Raw genomic sequence first — 14,007 nt, 5'->3', positions numbered from 1 at the left:
TGTGTTTCAATAGATACACCCAAGTAAATCTGCTGCAATCATCAACTATAGTAAGAAAGAATCTGTGTCCATTCATAGAGACAGTATGGAGAGGTCCCCAAATATCCATGTGCACTAATTCAAAAGGATTAGTGGTTGATGATTGACTAATAGGAAACTGTAGTCTTTTCTGTTTTGCCAAATGGCATATGTCACATACCATTTCTTTTGAACAATTTATTGCAGAATCAACTTTCTGTAACAATTTCAATCTAGGCAAAGACAAATGCCCTAAACGATAGTGCCAAACATCTTTTAGAACATCTGTTTTTGAAACAACAGAATTACATTGAGAAGAATTAACTAAACTCAATTCATAAAGTCCATTATGCTTTTCAGCTGTGCCAATCATCTTCCAGTTGACAAGATCCTGGATGAAGCATTTATTTTGATAAAAAAGCATGCACAGATTAACTGAGTTAGTTAACTTGCTTGCTGATATCAAATTGAAGTTGAAAGAAGGCACAAATAACACATCAATTAACAGCATGGATTCTGTCAGTTGAATATTGCCAATTTTGGTAACAGGAACTTGTTGACCATTTGGCAGCTTAACAACCACATTATTAACTGTTTTCCATGTAGTTAATAAACTTGAATTGCATGTAATGTGATCTGTAGCTCCTGTATCTATGATCCAATTACTGCAATCATTTGTTCTGGACAAGCAACAAATATGAGATATAGTACCTGGTGATTCATCTGGTTTGAAATGAGCAGAAATGGTGTTGATGTGTGAAGCATTTGGTTGAATCAAAGCCAGCAACTTTGAGTATTGTTCCTGAGAAAAAGGAAAAGAGGTACCATTCTGTCCATTAGAATTCTGTCCATTAGAGACAAACTGACCAGAATTCTGTCCACCAGGAGCAGTTTGACAGAAAAAACCATTCTGACCACTAGAAAATTGACCAGTAGATCCATTATGTCCATCAGCAAAGCAGTGTGCTGCATTTTGTCCACCAGGAAAAGCTTGATTATGAAAGCTTTCTGTGTCATTATCATTGTCAGCATAATGAACACTTTCAACTTGATTCACATGTTGATTGACATTCTTCTTATTTTTGAAAGGAAAACCAGGAGGAAAACCATGTTTCCTATAACATATGTCAACTGTGTGCCCCTCAATTCCACAGTGAGAGCACAGAGGTTTCTTTCCTTGATTAAAAGAGAATCTCTTTTGCTTGGCATAGTTGTTCCCAGTTTTACCATAACAAACATTAGATTCATAAGGAAAACTGCTGTTAACAGATTGAGTATCACTCTCATATCCTGAACTAGTGCTTCCCTTTGTCATAAAGGTATTTGATTCAGAAACAGTTGCACCAAGTCCTAACTGTCTCTCATGTTGCACTACCATTGAAAAAACTTTATTAATGGCAGGCAAGGGTTCAATCATCATTATCTGAGTTTTGATAACACTAAAACTATCATTCAGTCCCTTCACAAATCTTATAGCAAAGTCATTGGACTGGTAATCCTTTATAATTCTAAAAGCATTGCAAGAACATCTAGGATTACAGGTACAATTGGGAATAGGCCTTAAACTTGTCAATTCATCCCAAAATATTTTCATGTGAGTATAGTAATCTGTAACAGAAAGATTGTTTTGCTTGAAACAATAAATTTCTTCTTGTAAATCTGAGATCCTATGAGAATCTCCTTGAGAAAACCTTTCTTTTAAATCATTCCAAACATCTAAAGCTGTATCAATAGAAGAAAGACTTTGAGCAATAGAAGGACTTACAGCCCTTTGAATCCATGAAATCACCATATTATTGCATCTCTCCCAAATACAATACAGAGGATCTGTAAAATCTGGAGCTCGAATTGTTCCATCAACAAATTTGAGCTTGTTCTTTGAAATCAAAGCCATTTTCATGGCCCTGCACCAGGAATGATAATTTCCTCCAAAAAGAAGATTAGTAACAAGTAGAAGTGAAGGACTTTCACTTGGATGAACAAAATAGGGGCTTGAAGGATGCTCCTCCTGCATAGGAGTATAAAAGGCAGTGTTTGCCATTGTTGATCTGTGTTTAAACAACAGAGAATTGAAAAGAAAATTTTGAGAATAGACTGTTTGGATGATGAGAAAAGAAAAGTTCAGAGAAATGCTCTGATACCATAACACGAGAATTGTGTTTTTCTCATTAAGAAGAAAAGAGATTACACAAGCTACTGATTTATACTAGCTGCAACTAGTAACTGCCAAGCTGAGCTGTCATTAGCTGGCAGTAATCAGTTACTAAGCAACAAACTCATGCTGAGTTTTTACAAATGCTCAAAAGAGAAAAAGAATCCAAAGCTAAACTAGGAATCCAATGCTGAGACTTGTGGAGTAAGTAATCTGCTGACTGTGTTCCTATTATAAGCTGCTGAGGTGGATTCTGTTAAGTTTGTTACATAATTCTATACTAATATATATATAAAACTCATATTTATTTTTGAGTAATCATGAAGTATACAAGTATGAATTTATATAAAAAAAACTAAAAATAATATTATTATAGTTGTTTATTCAGTTTTTTAGTTATTTCAATTTTAAATTATCTAAACTGGAACGACATTAAAAATTACATATTTATATAAAAACACACCAAACCAAATTATATTTTCTTGAGATTTAAATCCTTTTTGCAATTTTAAATTTGCTTGACTTTTCATTTTAGTTCGGTTTTTGTACAACTCTAATTGAAGTGATAGCCGTACCTAATCCCACGTTTAATTATTTCATTTCATCTTGTTGTTATGAGTACATGGCCATGCCCAAGCTGTCTACAAAATGCACATGCTTGCTTGAGAAGATATGTTCTTTCAAATTTTAGCTTCAATGCTCATATGTGATATCAACCGTCCATATGGTTTGGCATACTGTTTTTGATATCAGTTCTGTTTTTTAACGTTTTCTTACTTGGATATCATATTTATCCGCTATTATCTTAAAAACTCTTTTTGTCAGAAAAAAAACTCTTAACTTTAGAAGACCGACTTAAAGATCATAATAATTATCGAATAGTAAAACTGATTTAAGTATTAGAATGCTCATCAGACCGTCACCATCCGACAATTCTCTCTGACAAATAAGTTGGTTAATCGGTTTGCCATAATATTGTTGACAGCAAATGTTCATTTGGCCTCTCTAAATTTGACACAAAAAATCAGTAAAATTAATAGCTTTCAAAAGAAATGCCATAAACTTCACATTTTGGCTCATTTTATTCTCTTAGACGAAGTTGCTTGAAATATCGCACCGAGCCAATGAAATTTCAAAACTATGAGTTTAATTACAATTAAAATCCCATTTAAAGTAATTCTAGTAATGTATATTTTAATTTTTTTATTGATTAGAATACTTTTAGAATATATCTTTAGCATTCAAGATAAAAAACACTTTAATATATTTTTTTCACTAAATTGACACATTATGTCATTGGTGTGTATATGTTAGCTAGACGTATGGTGCATGAATATATTCTCAAGATCTCCACTAATAATTACACTTGGTGATCGTTCATTCTCCTTATTTGAAGAAGATCAATTGTTGTCGCATAAATATTACTCCTTTTAATATCGTGTAACATTAAAATTTGCACTATGTTTTGTCCTATTTGATTACAATCTTGTTCACTGCGAAAATGGAAATATACTCAACAAAGATTTCCACACAATGCTTGGACAAATATAACAAATTATATTTGACAAATAAAACTAAGCTATCAAATTTTAATGACTACATTAGTAAAATTTGGAATCTAATTATTCAAAAAGTAAGACTAAATTAAATTACATGATAATATATTGAATAATTCTATATAAAATCACTACCTTAAAACGTGTTTTTATTTTAACCGCGTCCTTTAAAATGTGTCATATAAATTCGCCATCTTTTATATATTTATAAATTTATCATCGATGTAAAAATTAGGTATATTTTTGTTGACTCGACAACCGAAATCGAGAAGAAAAAAAAAGATGAAGGTAATTTTTTTGGTAGCCCATCCGGTTTTCAGGGTTTCGCCCTGACTAATTAGGATCCGACCTGCGTCGCGCACCTGGCATGGCGGGTGAGTTTGCCACTGGGAATTTTCTGCTTTCACAAGACTCGAACTCGAGACCTTGCTTAAACGATATCAAGCCGCTTACTACTTGAACCAATCCCCATTGGTAAGGTATTTTTTGTTTTAATTAGTGCATTAGTCAGACTAGGAGATTTATCTGGGAGGAGGAAAACATCGGATTTTCTCATCGATGATAGATTTACAAAAGAATAAAAGATAGTAAATTTATATAATACTTTTTAAAGATGGTGATTTTATATATAATTAACCTTAATATATCTCTATTGTTTATCTTAAATGGGCTAGTTCATTATATATGAAATTTTGAATAAAGTTTAAATATTTCGAATATCATTTATTTTTTTAGAAACATCAACACTTTTTTTTTAAACTAATGAAATTTTTAATTTCGATAATATTGCCAACTTCAAAAATTGATAGAAATGCTAGCCCAATTTCAAAGATAACTTGACGAACATATGATTCTGCACTAAAGATTAATTATTCTATATAAATACTAAGATAAGTGAAACTAAAGAAAACAAATACATACATTTTCTAATTTTTCATTGAAAACATTAAAATATTTATTAAATTGAACAATAACTGAAAACGGCTAAAATATAGTTATTTTTTTAAATCGGATTAAAATTGATGAAATTAACGGTTTTGGTTTGATTTATAAAAAAAATGATTTTTAACCATTAAACCTTTTCTTTATAATATTTAGACTTTATTGTTTGAAAAAATATTTCTAATTGTTGCTTTCTCATAAATGATATTGAAACCAAAAAGAGAAAAGAAAAAGAAAAATCTCAAATATTCCGAATCTAAGCATAAAATACACGAACCTAGTGCTTATTGAACAATTTGATGAAATTCCTATAAAACAAAGAATTGAGGAAATATTCTATCTCACCTTTAGTATTAACCACTTAAAAATAAGCAAAGGTTCCCTCCAAATGTACACAATTGTCACTTATAGAAGATGATTAATTCTCTCAAATACAATCTATTTTCATCAGGGTGAAATAATAATAAAAAATTTAATTTGCTTTTTACTTTTCAATTTTTATTATAGTGGCAGAGAAAATTGAACCTGAAAAGTCTCATATCAAAATATAATATTCTATACTCCTTCAAGTCCATAATATTTGCCGCATTTGAGAATTATTTTTGTCCATAATATTTGTCATGTTAGAATATCAAAAAAACATTAATTGCTATTTTTTTATATTTGCCCTCCCATTAATTTATTAAAAAAATACAGTAAACAAATGAAAATGGTAGCCATAAATATAAACAAGTTTCAATATAAGGTTAACTTAGTAAAAGTGTTTACAAATTAAGACATATTAATTGTTTTCTTAGTTCTTGTGCCAAAGCTAAATGCGATAAAGGACCGGAGGGGGTATCATTTATGGCGGTATTGAAACCCTTACTTTTTTTCAAAGGTAAAATGATTTTATCTATATATAATTATAGCTAAATTGATATAAATAATTGTAAAAGTAATCTCGACAATTTGCTCGCCAATTTTGCGAGTCCGATAATTATATTTAAAAGATGAAGAATCTTATTGATAAATATAAAATATGTGTTTGTTTATTTACTTATTTTTATAGTATATTAATCTAATTGAAGAAAACATCACACAAGTTTTATTAAAAAATTTATCTATCTAATTTATAAAAATTTATATGTTATTAATAAAATATTTTTGTTATTATAGAAAGTCGAATAAAAAGTTCTTTAAATACGGACTAGTTCATCATAAAATACAAAATTGTATAACTTATTTGAGTTAATTAGACTTCCCATATCTTAAAGTTTTGTATATATAGATTAATTTATTCAACTTGTTATTGAAAAATTCAATTGAAAAAATATTGTGTCTCTTAGATGAATAAAGAATATTAAGTCTTGTGTGAACATTTTGTGTTTCGAAGCATCTGTCTCTGATTTTTGGCGTTAAATTGACGCCGTAGTTATTTGTCGACTAAATCTGTTGAAACATCGTCAAAAATTATTTAAATCCATATCCATTGATTCTACAGCCAAAATCATCAACGGAAAATTTGGTCGAAAATCATTGTTTTCTAGTTGTGTATTTAAAATGAACTTAAATTAGTTTAATGTTGATATTGTGTGAGTAGTGAAGAGTGAAGACTGAAGAGAGTCCATAATATGGAAGTAGCATTGTCCAATTATAATTCTTGTAGCAACAAATCAAACATAATTAATTTGGACAGACCAATTAGATTATGTTAAATCATAATTACAAAAGGGACAAAAAAAAATATAGAGAAGACAAGGCAATAAGGTAAACATTAGTACAACAAAAAATAATGAAGATATATAAAGAGTGTAGTTTGATTTTATTTGTCCTGTTAATGCCCTACTTTCTTCTATTTGTTTCCTCTTTCTTTTTCCTTTCACCCCTTCAATTTCTCACAAAAGATAAAATAATGTCAAAATTTACAATTTATGACAAAAAGACCCACAACTTGTTAATTACGAGTCAATTTAAACTCCTATGACAAATAAAACTTTGCTTTGGAGGGGTGAAAATGACCCGAAATCACAAACTTGAGTATTTTTGATCTTTTGTGCCAAATTGAAGGGTGATTTTTTCCCACCTTAAAATCAATTTTATCTTTTGAAAATATTGTAAACCCTACTCTACCTATATTTTTCATCATCTTCTTAACATTTGACAATTTGGTCTGCATGTGCTAATGCTTCACTCTTACCCACTAATTCTCTAGCCTTTAACGACTCTTTTTCCCAATCTGTCTTATATACGGCCATTAAGATCGAGACCACACATGCAATCTGAGCAGCTAATAGTCCATAACATAGACCCACGAACCCTAATTTCCAAACAAACGCTAAAACTACAGCCACCGGTGCACCCACCACGTAAAACGAGTAAAAATTGATCCCTGCCCCAATACCTGGCCTAGCACTTCCTCTTAATATCCCACAACTCGTTGTTTGTGGGCAATTTGCTAGTTCACATAGTCCAATTATCGGTAATACAATCATACTTAACTCAAGAACTTCGTTGTCCTCCGTAAAAACCCGGCCCCATGCTCTTCGACCTAGTGTGGTCAATATCAATCCGAATAATGAGCTCAAAAGTGCGAGTCCTATAGCAACCCCCGTCGCCAGTCGAGCCTTCCCGGGCCTTCCGGCTCCAAGCTCGTTACCGACTCGAGTCGAGACGGACGCACTAAGCGCTGTTGGTAACGTGTACATGAGCGATGTTGTTTGGATCACTATCGCTGATGTAGCTAAAGCGACTCGAGGTTTCGACAAATATCCTGCTAGAATTGTCATGAACTCGTACCACCACCATTCCAAACAAACCGCTATACAACTCGGTATAGCTAATCCGAGTAGAATCCGCCATTCTTTCCCCGAAGACGATGGTGGTTGCAAATAAGACGGTGTTAACGGAGTGTATAAATTAGCATCTTCAGGAACACGAGAAAAATATATATAACAGAGAAGAAACAAGAGCGTGTTAAAATTAGAAATAAAAGTCGAAATTGCTATCCCGGGGACTCCGAGACGAAGAGTGAAGGCCAGGAAAACGGTGATCGGAAGATGTAGAGCAATCGAAGCCAACGTGCACCACATTAACGGCCAAGTAGTACCTTTACTACGTAAATAAATTCTTAGAGGATGTAAAAGGGTATTAGCGAAAAGATCAGGGATCGAAAAGTGGCAATATAAAGTTGCGATTTTGGTTATTTCAGGATCTTGATGGAGACTAAGCATGAGAGGTTCAAGATTGACCCATAAAAAGGCAATAGGTAGTGAAGCAAATAATAGCATTAAAATTGTTCTTCGTAAAGTTTGAGATGCGACTGATGAATTACTTGACCCAAAAGCTTGACTACAAAGTGGCTCCATGCCCATGGCTAGCCCTGAGAGGACCGAGTAGCCGGTGATGTTGGTGAAACCGATGGCTAATGCGCCTCCGGCGAGCTCTAAACTTCCGAGCCGGCCCATGCAGACAACTAAGATCATGTTCTTGAGATAACCTACCAAGTTCATGGCGGCTATTGGAAATCCTATGTCCGTAATTCTCTTTAATTCGTCCACCACCTGATAAAAAGAAAAGAAAAACTACAAATTGGTAACTGAAGATAAATATAGGAACCTAAATTAAGTTTAGGAGTTGAGTAAAGAATTTTATACCTCTGCCATGGTCGGGTACTTTGAGAATTTCTCTAATGAAACCATATTTTATGGCCTGGTTTTAGGAGTTAGAGAAGAAATATGATGATGGTGGGATCCAATTATTTATTAGAGGGAGAGAAGTTTATAATAAAGAAAAGAGTTTAGAAGTGAAATGAGAGAATTTATAGATGTAAGGTCGTGGGATTTAGTTAATAAATGTTTGATAGTGGTAGTAGCTAGTTCTAAATTTTTATGCATCAATATTTTTTTGGGCAAATTATTTTAAGGTCCCTGAAATATATCATAATTAACAGTTTGATACTTCTTATTTCAAAAATTTATTTAATGGTCCCTCACTTTTAATTTCGTTAACTTAAGCCCATCGGTTAATTTCGATATTTACTTTCAAACGATTTGATACCTCACCTTTAATTTCATGAACAATTTAGTCCCTTAATTTTAATTTTATCAAACGATTTGGTATCTCAGTTTTAGTTCTGTTAAACGATTTAATCCCTCAAAGTAACGGAAGGCTCTTTCAATTAACAAAATTAAAACTGAGAGATCATTAAGTAAATTTTCGAAACAAGAGGCCGTGTCTAACTGTTAATTATGATATATCTTATGGACCTCAACATAATTTGTTCTATTTTTTTTATTATAAATTGGAAAATGTGAACTGAATCTATTACTTTCACATTAAAATGTGATTTTTCTAATTACTTATGATAGTCCTTTGACAAAAATAAAAATAATGATAGTCCAATTGATATTTTCGATTTATAAGAATTGTAGAAGCAGCACATTAACCTTAATTTAACCGTGTTACATACTGAAGTAGTCTTACAACTGTGCAAATCATATTTTGTCATTTTCCAAATTAAACCCAACATATCCACCGATTACTCTTTCCAAATCAACCCACAACTCTCTGTCCACGTGAGGTATAATTAACCATTATTTTATTTATTTTATATGAAACCCTAAATTTTTTAAGTCAAAAGTGTGTACTATAAGAGAAAAAAATTCTAATCAATAATTGATTAGTATTAGTATGTAGCTCAGAATAAAAAAGAAAAAAAATCCGTCTCCGACCAACTTTGACCAAGGCGGATGAACGAGCAGGGGCGGAGGTAGGGTATGGCCAGCAAGGGCCTAGGCCCTACCTCACTTTCATTAAAAAAAAAATTATAGTGGATATTTTGTTATTCATTGATCCAGATTTAGAGTTTCATTGTTATAGGTTAGGGTTTAATCAATTAGAATAAAACTAAAGTTAAGGTGGGACATAGTTAAAGAGCAAATTAGTAAAAAAATACGGTAATTCGGCAAAAGACTCAACAAGTACCACTATTCTAGGTTTATTTTGATCTTAATTTTATATTTTGAATTTTTATTTAATTATCTTTTGCCTTTTACGAAAGATGTTTGTTTATTTATTTAGTAAAATCTGTGATTTTTATTAATTATTGCAGTTTTACTTTAATACATTTTTTTTGTGATTTCTGTTTGCTCATAATAATCTATAATTTCAACTTTTTATGGGTTTGAATGTTTAATTTATTTTTTGATTATGTTTTTAGTTGCTGTAATTTTAGTTTAGGATTACAAGTGCTTGATTTATAATTATTTAATCCTTAGAATATATGAATTAGGATTAAGCAATCTCTATAACTTCCGGTAAAAGATGAACAATTTTAAACACAAATTTGATTTGTTTTATTGCTACTGTGTCACTCAATTAAATTTGATTTATCTTTTATCTCAATTGAATTTGATTACAGGTGCTTGATTTGATAATTTAAATTTTTAATTCAATTGTGCCCTACCTGAATTTGTCGTCTGGCTTCGTCACTGTGAACGAGTCTGCCTACGGAGGCTCCGCCACTGCCTATGTGGCTCATAGATTGCTAGTTATCCAACTTTTCTCACATAAGCAATTCATGAATCACATAGATAATTAGCTAGAAAATACTGAAAAATTAAAAATCGATTATTAAAATGTAACAAATGAGACACCGAAAACGTTTTGTAAAAGTGTATGTTGTTAAGCAACTGTATGCATATTTAACCATTTTAAATACTTAAATATCACTAGACACATATATGCTAAGCTAAAAATAAAAAAAGTGTAGGGCAATGAAAATTTCATGAAGAAAGATATAAATAAAGATTGGTAGTAGATTCTTTTAAAATTGTTGGGTATGAGGTCATGGATTTTTTGTTTAATTTGAGGAAAGCCATTAAAATGAAAAATAGGTCACTGTCTACATCATTAACAGAACATTGTTGAAATTTAATGAGAAGCAAAAATGTATTTTTGTTAATTCCACATGTTTGGGATGGATCCAAAATTAAATTAGAGCACGCACCTTGTCTATTAAAGCTACTACAGACACTCTTCTTTTTATTATTTCAGTTTATATTTTTTTTTCTTTTATAGAAGCTACGACAATTGATTTTATTTAAGAATTAATTAATTTTTTTTATATGACAATGGGGTGTCATGAACGGATTTCAACTATAAAATATCACCTTTAATTTATTACATTTAAACTAATTTCCACTCGAGCCGGATAGGTCTTTTGCGGAAAATGAAACTCTCAAATTTCAAATGGCTGCATAAATGAGTACGCTTCGAACCACAACCTCACTCAAATCAGGAGAGCGCCATACTAAAAAATTAATTAATTAATTAAACTTGTCTTTTCTTTTCCTTATATGGCTAATATATAAATGTTAACCTGATATGTTCTCTTGCATTCTTCTTTTAAATAATGTAGGTCTTATCTCTAACTACCGGTGTTAGTTCAATCTCGCACTTACTTTTTTATAAATTAGTAATATATATTTTTTGTATTTTTAAATTAAATTTTAAGAAATAATAATTTAAATATATAAAAATTATTTATTAATTATCTTAAAATTAGTGATAAATTTTTCTAAAAAGTATTTGTTCAAATGATAATTAATAATATTAACTATTATTTAAAAAAATTATAATTTAAAAATAACATATATAATTATAAATATATTATAATTTTATAAATAATTTTAAATTATTATTTAAAAAATTATTTAATTTTTATAATTGTATGAACTTTTATAGAATATATGGAGATTAAATTGAATTTTATTTCTTACGATTGGATCCATTGACTAAGAGACTAAATTGATGAAGGGAAACATATAGTGAATTTGATCGAATGCCATAGCAAAATTTTGTATTTTTCAAACGCAAACAAAAATTGGTTAGTTTGACATAATTACCTCATAGGATTTTAATAATTACTCAAAATATCTCTCCACATTAATCTATGTTTAATCCGTTTCTAATATTAAGGTTGGGCACGGCACAAAAAATATTTGAAACCGATCCTGAACCAGCCCATAGGCAGATTCGAAACAGTTCGGTACCGGTCGATTCCGGTTCATGGTTTCGGTTTAGCTGGTTCAGATATTAAAAGGAAATATATTATAAAAATAAATTTAAATATTTAAAATTAAGCTAAAATTTAAGCTTAACATAAATAATTTTGTTATACTTAAAATTTAAAAATTCATTTAATATATCATGAATTTTGATTATTAATTATTCATATATAGTAGATATAATTATCATTATAAAAATAAAATAAAACTAAGAGTTAGTATTTAAAAGAAATAATAAATTAAAATATATTAGTCACAAATAAATAATAATTTATATATTTATAGTTGCATATACTATAAATAAAGATAATATTATATATTAATAGTTAATTATATATATATATATATATATATATATATATATATATATATAATTTAAAATGTATATTTAAAAAAAATATTCGGTTCAGAACTGACACTGCAAGTTTGGAACCGGAATCGATGGTTCCGGTTCTAAAAAATAAGAACTGAATCTCTTTCAGTTCCGGACCAATTTAGATATGGTTCAGAATTTGACTGGTTTCAAACTGAATTTGACCGGACCATTCTATAGTTCAACCGGACTCATGGCCACCTCTATCTAATATGTCTCTAATAATATAAAATTATACATTCATGCGGGTTTTGACCCCTAATTTATAGATTTATAACAGTGCAAGGATCAAGATTCAAATTTGGAACATTCCTATTTGAATGTTACACCATATTATTAGGGCTATGTCTACGGAGACATATATATATATATCCTGTTACTACAATTGACCTAGCTATTCCTAAAATAAAAAAATAAAAAATTGACCTAACTAGAATTAATTAAATATATCCTATTCAGATTAGAATCCAATGATCTTAAATTCACTTAATCTACACTCTTCGTGAAAAATGAATAGTATAGATTAAATTAATTTAAATTGATTTGCACCATTTTTTTTTTAAAAAAGTGTAAATTACGTACCTCTCACTTAATACGAGGCTTTTAACAACTCATTTAAAAATGTTTCCATTTAAGTCCTATTTTGTGGGGCATGGAATCCGAACTTAGATTTTTTAAGTCCCAAATTTACTGATCACACTTGTGACTAATTGAGCAAAAGAGATGAAATTAGTTTTAACTTTCGAATAATGAAAGATAGCCATTTGCATATATATAATATAAATAATAAAATATATCTTCCGAAAGGTCCTTATGTTTGTTCGTCTTGTCAAAAATGTACGAAGTCTTTAAGACTAATTTGCTTCTCTAGAAAACCTATGAAATTCCATGTTGCTTTCTCAAAAAGGAATTTGTGTCAAACATTTTACCAGAGAAATTTTGTGGTCAAAAAATTCCTTTCTAACTGGTTTTCTTCTCTTTTACTTTCTGTCATATGATGCATATAGAACTTTCTACAATATTTTAAAGTATAATACTACCCATGATTAATTGTCAAATATCCCAACGGTTCTTCTATCTCCGATTGATTTTTTTTCTTCCAGAAATTAGTTTCATTCACAAACGAGAGAAATCACCATAAAAAAAATCAATTTTGGCCGCGATAATTGAACTTGAAAGGTTTGATGGCTTAAAATGCTAAACAATTTCGACCGAAATAAATTGTTCCGAGGGTTGGATTGTTCGCCCATTAAAGCAGTACGAGCTGGGTTCATAAATTTTATGTAATTCTGTAAATAGAAATAGCTAGACTATTTAATGTGTATAAAATACAAAAAATTAGAACTATAAAAAAACAGCCGAATGGACTCAAAATTTATAAATCTAAATAATTATAACAAAAAATGAGGTGCTATTTATATAGTATTTCTATGTTAATTTTAATATTGTATTATAAAAAATAAATTGCTAAAGTATTTTAATGTTACCGTGGGTAAAATTATCCAATTATCACTAGAAATTTTTTTTTTGGATAAATGATAGGTAGATTAGCTCACCCACAAATGGTGGGCGGCAAAAAGGAAGGATACAGACTAATTATTACCACAAAAGAAATCAATACAACGAAAAACGTCATTCCCCGTATAAGAGAAGCCTTGATTTCTCGCTCTATAAAATTCGACCGCCTTGCAAACGCTTAGAAAGACCAAGCTATGAATGGTAGAATGCTCCTCCTTGAATATCCGCTTATTCCTTGCTTTCCAGAGATGCCAAACTCCAAAAAACCAAATAATCTTCCATAAGTCCCTGTGTCTGCTCGAAGATAGAGATTGCCATAGCAAGTAAAATTGCTCAATAGAGGAAGGTGCAACCCAGCAAATGTTGCAGAAATCCATAATGAAAGACCAAAATTCCCAT

General features: G+C 30.3%; 1 protein-coding gene across 1 annotated transcript; it reads right to left on the bottom strand.

Annotated features, from left to right (window-relative positions):
- Nucleotides 1–6,330: 6,330 nt before the first annotated feature.
- LOC126667222 (protein DETOXIFICATION 55) lies at nucleotides 6,331–8,490 on the bottom strand. The gene is made up of 2 exons (XM_050360190.2): nucleotides 8,304–8,490; nucleotides 6,331–8,210 (listed from the first exon to the last, which is right to left on the bottom strand). Exons 1-2 carry the CDS (start codon nucleotides 8,346–8,348, stop codon nucleotides 6,801–6,803), a joined length of 1,455 nt encoding a protein of 484 aa, XP_050216147.1. The 5' UTR covers nucleotides 8,349–8,490; the 3' UTR covers nucleotides 6,331–6,800.
- Nucleotides 8,491–14,007: the final 5,517 nt, after the last annotated feature.

The sequence above is a fragment of the Mercurialis annua genome, linkage group LG2, assembly GCF_937616625.2.
Source record: "Mercurialis annua linkage group LG2, ddMerAnnu1.2, whole genome shotgun sequence".
In the NCBI taxonomy this organism is placed as follows: Eukaryota; Viridiplantae; Streptophyta; class Magnoliopsida; order Malpighiales; family Euphorbiaceae; genus Mercurialis; species Mercurialis annua.
This window is presented reverse-complemented; position numbering and strand designations above follow the sequence as displayed.